The following is an 8,878-nucleotide window of genomic DNA, read 5'->3' on the forward strand; positions in this document are numbered from 1 at the left end:
AGGCTAAATACCAAACAACTAGTTTTATTATGAATTAACATATACATACTTGTAAAGTGATTTGGTTCCTTGGATTATCATATGGTATCACATGAAAACTTGTCGGTTCACCTTGAATTACTTCTACTAACATCAGATTAGAACACTAAAATAATTATTTATAAACATAAAATATATATATATATATATATATATATATATATATCATGTGAATATTGTGTACTCACATGATATGACTTTTGTATGCTAATCTACCATCCTCTTTACGTTTTGTGATGGTAACATCTTTCAAATAAAAACACTTGTCGACTTTGTGATTTCTTTCTTGCAAAGTGCCTTCAAGACATAATTCGCCCAAAACAGTCAGACTTGGTCCCAGCCAGCCGTCTAAACTACCTTCTAACTCCTTAAAAAAATACAGTGGTCAATAAATTTATATTTTGATATTATTATTTGTAATTTTTCACTCACTTGAACTCGTGATTGTTGTTCTAAATGCCTTTTAACTTCATCAATGTGATGTGCAACATCAGTCATAAGTTTAGAAGCCTTTTCTATGTGAATATTTTCATAATGTTTGTACAAATTCTGAAAAAATATTTATAAAAGTCCTGTAATAAAATTCAAAATTCTTATAGTTTACCTGCAAAAGTAAGTGATATTCATAATCCTTTGCACAGGTTTTAACAAAAAAGATCCCAAAGGCAAATTATGACCTAAAGAACTTTGGGTATTCCTTAGTAAACTTGCAGTATCCATAGATTGGAGTAATCTGTTAATAATGCTATGGCTTGTGGATAATTCGTGCTGAAAATAAAAAATATATTGCATTTCATATCATATAATATTTATCATTATCAATCTTACCAGTATTTGGTGTATACTTCAAAACCATCATTGCTATCTATAAAACATTTTGCTATTTTAACAGGATCGTTTTCAGTCATTTTTAATTTCAATAACAAATCACTGTAAAAAAATTATATATATTAAAATTTTATTATGGAGTTTTAATTAATATTTGTACATACCTGTTGAATTTATATATTTCAAGTATATTACAAAATAAAGTATCTAACTTTTCAGTATCTAATAATGACTGTTCTTTCCATGAATTCAAATAGCCCTAAAATTATAAAAATTATTTATATATATATATATATATATATATATACAAATATAAATATTATTACCTCAATAACTTGCTTTAGATCACCTACATAAGTTTCTTCTGTATTAATAACTTCTAAACAAACTCTTTCACCAACAGTAAGAGTTGATCGATTTTCATCTGCAATTAAATTTATGCTCATTAATTTCTACAATTTATTTATATATATTTATTTATTATTACACATTCGATCTTGATCACTGTGATCAGCTAAACTTTCAATAGAAGCCAAATATTGTGAACCGCCTCGATTATTATTTGTACTAGTACTGCTACTGCTTGAATCAGTAGAACAAGTTGATAAAGGTCTAACAAAGCGTAAGCCTGTTGGATTTGACTCTTGTCTGCAAAATAAATACAAAATAAACTCAACAAATTAATTTATTTATGTAGAAATAAATTTTTATGTACCTGCAAACGGGTGAATTGTTCTGACTATTACTACAATCTGATATTGTTGAAGTTAAACTGATATCAGCTACTGATGTTGTCTCAGAAATACTTTCCATATCATTATCAGCCATATTTTGATGTAGTGTAAATAAATGACTTTTAACTACAAAATTAGAAAAAATTAGAGGTTAAGAAAAATCATTACATGTAATACAATGTATGTGCAAATTATATTACCACTAGTTGTATCTTCTAAATTATCTGTATGTGATTCTGTGTGTATTTGTAAATCATTACTGCTTTGTGATATTTTACTTACTACACCGGACAAAGGAAAGTTGTGATGACTTTTAGCTTTTCTTACAGGTAACTTACTTTTTATCATAAACTGTGATTGATTTTCTGTTGGTGATGGCTGTAAGTAAATGATAATTAACATATAATATATTTAATATGTATAACGTAAGTAAATATTGATTTACTGGGTCTGATATGCAATCGGAGTGTGCCAAAATTCTTTGAACATTTGGTGATAAAACATTAAGATTCTTGAATGGTTTTCTTGCAGGTGTAGGTATGTTGCACAATTTTAATATGGATCCTTTTATTTCTACAGAACTACCTATTTTAATAAAATTTAATTAGAATTTTTATATTTAAATATGTATGTGTATATGATAATAAATACAATGCATTTATTTGACAGGTATATAATAAAGAAAACATAATAAGTAAAACGTATCAACCAAAAACACAACGAGAACTAATTAATTAAAAGCAACACATAACTAAAGCAGCAACCAAATCAAGCACAAGGTGAAGGGCTTTTATCTGAAGGACTTACTCTCATTTACCAGCTGCTAAGATCTTTTTCGTTGCTTTTTACGATCCTAGGGCAATCTTACTATTTTAAAACAATTAATCAATGTTTATCTGGGAAATTAAATAATTACAAAAAATTACCAAAGAAATCCTCCCAAGTTTCAGAATCATCATTTGAATATCCAGTATCCATCTTTAATATCATTCTACATCACACTATATTTCTTATCTTAAGTAGTTTGTATAAAATTTTATATTATATATTTACATTTGATATTATCTTATATTTGATAATTTTGTCATTATTTTGACATTTTATGATAACAAGGCGTGTTCAATTATGACAAATGACATTTAAGGAGAATCGTAGAGAAAATAGATAGGTGGGATGGGAGCAGGAAACAAAAAATATAAAAAGAATAATTCAAACGCCTTTTATTCCATAAATAATTGTTTCATTATATAAAATATATTTGTATTATATATTTATTTTGTATAAATTTGGTATATATTCAAATGCAAATGTTTTAAACTTTTATTTTATCCAGTTTGAATATTTAACCAATGACCTTTGCGCAATTTTTTCAGAGTTAATCAACGTTGGCCGCACTGGATATTTATAAATCAACTTACTTCATCTTGTTGTATTCACGAGTGCGGTGTACAAAAGCATTTTGTTTCAATTAAATGTTCTAGAATATCAATTTAGAAAGCAAAATGGTAAGTTTATTTACAGTATTTTAGTGAAACTAATGCTACTTTAAATAATACGATTTGTGTTACACATAACCATATGATACTAAGATATATTTGGATCATTCTGGAAGACAGCAACCTCCCAAAAAATCGCATGATAGATCTTGCACATGTCGAGTTTTTGCGTAATTTACAGATTATTTCAATAAATTGTTTACTAAAGACATTTTCAAGCTTTATCAAGTGAAACCGATACTATAATACACTAATTAATGTCACGCCGACATTTTTTGTGTTCACTATATATCCTAACCAAAATGTTGTGCAAAACGAATGACAATGAGTTCTAAATCTTAGGTGTCCCTTAATCCAGTGAGAATCTTGAAAAATGAGGCTGCTGAAGAAAAAGCAGAAATTGCTCGCTTATCCAGTTTTATTGGAGCAATTGCAATCGGAGACTTGGTTAAGAGTACCTTGGGACCTAAGGGTATGGATAAAATACTAGTCGCTCATGGAAGGAATTCCGGACAAGTAAGTTATAGTTCAAATAATAAAGTACATAGATATATAAGTACATAGATATCTTGGTATCTTGATATATGATTCATGAATAATTTTAGGTTGAAGTCACTAACGATGGGGCCACAATTCTTAAAGCTGTAGGAGTTGATAATCCTGCCGCCAAAATCTTAGTTGATATGTCTAGGGTACAAGATAATGAAGTGGGCGATGGCACTACTTCAGTTACAGTACTTGGTAATAAACATTATTAAAATATATATATATATATATATATATATATATATATATATATGTATATAGATATATAATATATATATATATATATATATTATATTAATGAATAGATATAGTCAAATGAAATGTATATATTATATGAGAACTGTTTTTCATAATCTCTCATACCAGGCACCTCTGCCTGACTGAGATATGAAATAAAATATATATATATATATATATATATATATATATATATTATTTTGGATTGCCTTGTCATCATATTTTCATTTTTAGCATCTGAATTGCTTCGTGAAGCTGAAAAACTCATTGAACAGAAAATCCATCCCCAAATTATCATCTCTGGATGGCGTAGTGCTGTGGAAGTAGCCCGCAAAGCTTTAGAAGATGCTGCTTCAGATAATTCTACAAATGAAGCCTTGTTCAAAGAAGATCTGTTAAATATTGCCCGCACTACTTTGAGTTCAAAGATCTTGTGCCAGCATAAGGAGTAATTATTTGAAATAAATGATGGTAATAAATGAATGTAATGTTATTGATGATGCATGATATTTTTAGGTATTTTTCAAAACTGGCAGTAGATGCTATATTACGTCTCAAAGGCTCTGGTGATTTAGCTGCTATTCAAATAATTAAGAAAAAGGGAGGTTGTTTAGAAGACTCATTTTTAGATGAAGGATTTTTGTTGGACAAAAAGGTTTGTATTTGTATTAAAAAAAAATTCTGTTGACTTTATAATATTTTTTTTATTATTTTAGGTGGGTCAACATCAACCCAAACGCATTGAAAATGCAAAAATCCTCATTGCCAATACTCCTATGGACACAGATAAAATAAAAGTATTCGGGTCTGCAATTAAAGTAGATTCAATGGCCAAGATTGCAGATTTGGAAATGGCAGAAAAGGAAAAAATGAAAAACAAAGTGGAGAAGATTCTTAAACATAATGCAAATGTGTTCATCAATAGACAATTGATCTACAATTATCCTGAGCAATTGTTTGCTGATGCCGGAGTTATGGCTATTGAGCATGCTGATTTTGATGGTATTGAAAGATTGGCTCTTGTTACTGGTGGTGAAATCGTGTCTACTTTTGACCAGCCTGGGCTTGTTAAATTGGGTACATGCAAGCTTATTGAACAGGTATAAATAAATAAGAATTCATATAATAATTTAAAGATCCATTCTCAATTTGTAATTATTTTTCAGGTTATGATTGGTGAAGACAGTTTACTCCGGTTCAGTGGTGTTCCATTGGGAGAAGCTTGTACTGTAGTTATTCGTGGTGCTACTCAGCAAATCATTGATGAAGCTGAAAGATCTCTTCATGATGCTTTGTGTGTGCTTGCTGCTACTGTCAAAGAATCCCGGACAGTTTATGGAGGAGGTAACAAGATTAAAGATAGCTTTTGTATCATTGGATTCATTATATCTATATATTTATTATTTCATAGGTTGTAGTGAGATGCTGATGGCCTGTGCTGTTATGCAAGCTGCAGCTCGAACTCCTGGTAAAGAAGCTGTTGCAATGGAGGCTTTTGCAAGAGCTTTGCAGCAACTCCCCACGACAATTGCTGATAATGCAGGATATGATAGTGCACAATTAGTGTCTGAATTAAGAGCTGCCCATTGCCAAGGAGATTCCTCCACTGGATTGAGTAAGTAATTAATACATGTTATATATAAATGTGTATATATGATTGTAAATTTAATATAAATCTTGATTTCCAGATATGGACTTGGGTAAATTAGGCTGCATGAAGGCTTTAGGCATCACAGAATCCTATGTTGTAAAACGTCAAGTTTTGTTATCAGCTGCTGAAGCTGCAGAGATGATTCTGAGAGTTGACAATATAATGAAGGCTGCACCAAGGAAACGTGTTCCTGACCGTGGACACTGTTAGATTCTAGATTTAAGTAATTTTTGGAGCTGATTTTGGATCCTACTGCGCACTTTTAAATCATCTGAAGTATTTAAATCAATCATTTCACATCAAGCTTAATTTGTTATATTAGTATTGATTCTATGTATGCATTCTGTTGAGATTTTTTATATAAGAATTATAAAGTAACATGCTGTAATTGTTGAGAAGTTTTTTGTTTCAGAATTCAATTTGATTTTTCAGGCTTTAAGTGTTGTTTTACTCAGCACATTTAAGGAGATGCATAATGCATAATGCATAAATATAAATATATATATATATATATATATATATAAATAAATTAGAAAAATCTGGTTATAATTAAACAGTTTTAGAATGTTTGAATTCCAAAGTCGTTTCAAAACTGTCAACTGCCCATATTTACCATCTATATATAATTCGTATTGATATTCTATGACTTGGCTTAGTTCAACGTTTCGTCAACAGAAGCGAATTTTACTTCAATTTAACCAAAATTGATTTTTACTAATAATTAATTCAAATTTATTTCACGTACCATTTCCACTAAAGTGCCATACGAATAGTTCCTAAAGCTCTTTCCAAACAATGTTATCATTAAATACATATCAATATAAAAAACTTGATCTGCAACGTACTTTGTCATAACCCTAAACATCGATTTAATTCATATAATAAAGTTGCAACAAATCAGTAAGGTGTTATTAGTGTGTTTTAATCTGTGGAAGTCAACAAGACTTCAATAAAAACACTAAAATGTGCACGTAAATGTTATTTTCTAAGTTAACCTAAAATTTGAAATGTCATTTACGGGGCGCCCCCCAATGGGGCCGAATATGGCATATATGCCCCCAAATATGATGCCACCCATGCCGGTCATGCAGATGCCACCTCATGTAAATATAATAAATATATACATTTTATAATATCTGGAATCAACTTTTGTGTAGTTAGAATAGTTTCTGTTTAGTTCCAAGTCTGTTGTCTCATAAATATATTTCATTAATACAAAGTATTAATCATATAGTTTATTAGGCAATTGCAAAAAGAAATATATTTATGAAAGCATATAATAAGATGTTGCAAAATCTGTATCTAATATACAAAACTTAGCAATGTAACATTATTTTTACAATATTTAAAGTTTAAATTCTTGTCGATTTAAGTATGGCTTTATGTATAACTAATAACATGCATATAACCTGTAAGCAAAATAATATTACATATCTGTAATCAATTTTTTTTTAATTAAATCTTTTCCTAGTCACAGACATCAATTTCTCTTATAGGTAATGCCCGGAGGTATGCCAATGAGGCCATTTTGTCCACCGGGACCTCCACCTATGAGACCGCCTTTCAACAAACCGCCTCCACAAATATCAGCACCTCCTCAACCTGCACAGGCACCTGCACCGACTGGTACAAGCGATGGACCAGCAGTCACCGTCTTTGTTGGTCAGTAGTAAAAGAAATCTAAACCTCATTTCTTATTTATTAAGTTCATTGTGTAATTCAACTTACACCTAGGTAATTTATTAATAATTATCCAATTATTAATAAAAAAAATTAATATTGACTACTTAATTACATTTATATTTGCTAAAATAGTATATTTACATCAATTTTTTTTTTTTCAAAGGCAATATAACAGAAAAGGCTCCTGATACCATGATCAGGCAGATTCTTTCAGCTTGTGGTCCAGTTGTTTCTTGGAAACGGGTTTCTGCATTTGGATTTTGTGAATTTAGGTGTGTATTGTAATGATTTATTAATAAGACAAAAATGTCTAGGTTATTAAATTACGAAATTCATTCCAGTTGTCCAGAAGCTGGTTTAAGAGCAGTACGTTTGCTACATGATTTAGAGATTGGAGGGAAAAAACTGGTTGCTAAAGTTGATGCAAAAACTAAAATAGTATTAGATGAATATAAAGGTAAATACATTTATATATGTATATATATATATATATATATAATTTAATTTCTTTTAATTAAATTTTCAAATTGTTATATTTTTAATTCTAAAACTTTTCCTTATATTGTAAAGACTTTGATTGAATTATACCATATTTTTGTATGTATAAAACTTCCAGTTTGATTGTAATAACAGAGTATGGACAAATGAATATTGTTATTATGAATTATATAATTCATTATTATACAAGTAGACTTTAGGGTTTATTGTGTTTATAATATCTCATTGTCTGTACCATTCAAACAACACACCCTACACTCCTAAAATAAAGTATTCTTTTTTTTATTCTCTGGAAATTGCTTAGAAATACCTTACTTAGCAAAACAACGTTTGGCGGGTCAGCTAGTATATATATATATATATATATATATATACATATATAAAAAAATTTATAATAATCTAATTTTTTTCAGCTGAAGAAAGAAAGAAATTGAAACCAGATGATTCATCTCCAACCCAAGATGAAGTTGAGTGTGATTCAGAATATATGAATGACAACGCTCGTGATTCAGATAAAACTGCTATGATAAAAATCAAAGCAACAATTTCTGAATATGAAAATGATATTAATAATTTCGATGCTATCAAGGAAGGTATGACCTTTAACATAGGTTTTAAATTCACTTTAGATTTTGTGCACATAGTGCAGACTAGGGAATGCAATACCGATGAAAAATTTCAATACCGGTATTTTGGTAATTTTTCATTTTAAAACCGGAATAACAGTAAATTACCGGTATTTTTATTATCTTAAACAAACGTAAACAAAATTGAAAGTTACTAGTACAAATATAAAAAATGTATATACAACTACAACTATATTCAACTAAACAATAAAAACAATAAGTTTATTTTTTAAATAATAATTTAACAGAATTATATCCAATTTAATTAATTCATTATCACTATCGAGTATATTGAGTACTTTTCACCAAAATAAACTTATGAGTAAGAAAGACCAAAAACTCATAAAAGATTAAATTACAATATTATAATAAACTGTATTGTCTGTTTCCGATGTGTTACATTAGCATTATCTCTAATATTTTAAAAAAAATTTTCTATACTAATTTAAGATCGGATACTTTGTCGAGATAAATAATAAGTTACTATAATTGTTGAGTATTGTTATTTAAAACAATATGATGCTTCTATAGTATTTTCAA

The 8,878-nt window shown here is 28.9% G+C and overlaps 2 protein-coding genes across 2 annotated transcripts; both read left to right on the plus strand.

Annotated features, from left to right (window-relative positions):
- The first annotated feature begins 3,007 nt into the window (after nucleotides 1-3,007).
- On the plus strand, nucleotides 3,008-5,896 carry LOC113390616 (T-complex protein 1 subunit beta-like). Its single transcript, XM_026626873.1, has 9 exons — nucleotides 3,008-3,106; nucleotides 3,440-3,613; nucleotides 3,703-3,838; nucleotides 4,115-4,328; nucleotides 4,397-4,535; nucleotides 4,597-4,980; nucleotides 5,047-5,224; nucleotides 5,292-5,495; nucleotides 5,569-5,896. Exons 1-9 carry the CDS (start codon nucleotides 3,104-3,106, stop codon nucleotides 5,739-5,741), a joined length of 1,605 nt encoding a protein of 534 aa, XP_026482658.1. The 5' UTR covers nucleotides 3,008-3,103; the 3' UTR covers nucleotides 5,742-5,896.
- A 394-nt stretch (nucleotides 5,897-6,290) lies between these two features.
- Nucleotides 6,291-8,305, plus strand: LOC113390617 (RNA-binding protein 25-like; the record flags this gene model as incomplete). Its single annotated transcript, XM_026626874.1, has 5 exons — nucleotides 6,291-6,634; nucleotides 7,028-7,193; nucleotides 7,378-7,486; nucleotides 7,556-7,671; nucleotides 8,126-8,305. Coding segments are annotated over exons 1-5 (667 nt in total), but the record flags the coding sequence as incomplete, so codon positions are not given.
- Between the last annotated feature and the right edge of the window lie 573 nt (nucleotides 8,306-8,878).

The sequence above is a fragment of the Ctenocephalides felis genome, unplaced genomic scaffold (genome assembly GCF_003426905.1).
Source record: "Ctenocephalides felis isolate EL2017-DRISC unplaced genomic scaffold, ASM342690v1 CF-g0.4_SCAFFOLD_03577, whole genome shotgun sequence".
NCBI lineage: Eukaryota > Metazoa > Arthropoda > Insecta > Siphonaptera > Pulicidae > Ctenocephalides > Ctenocephalides felis.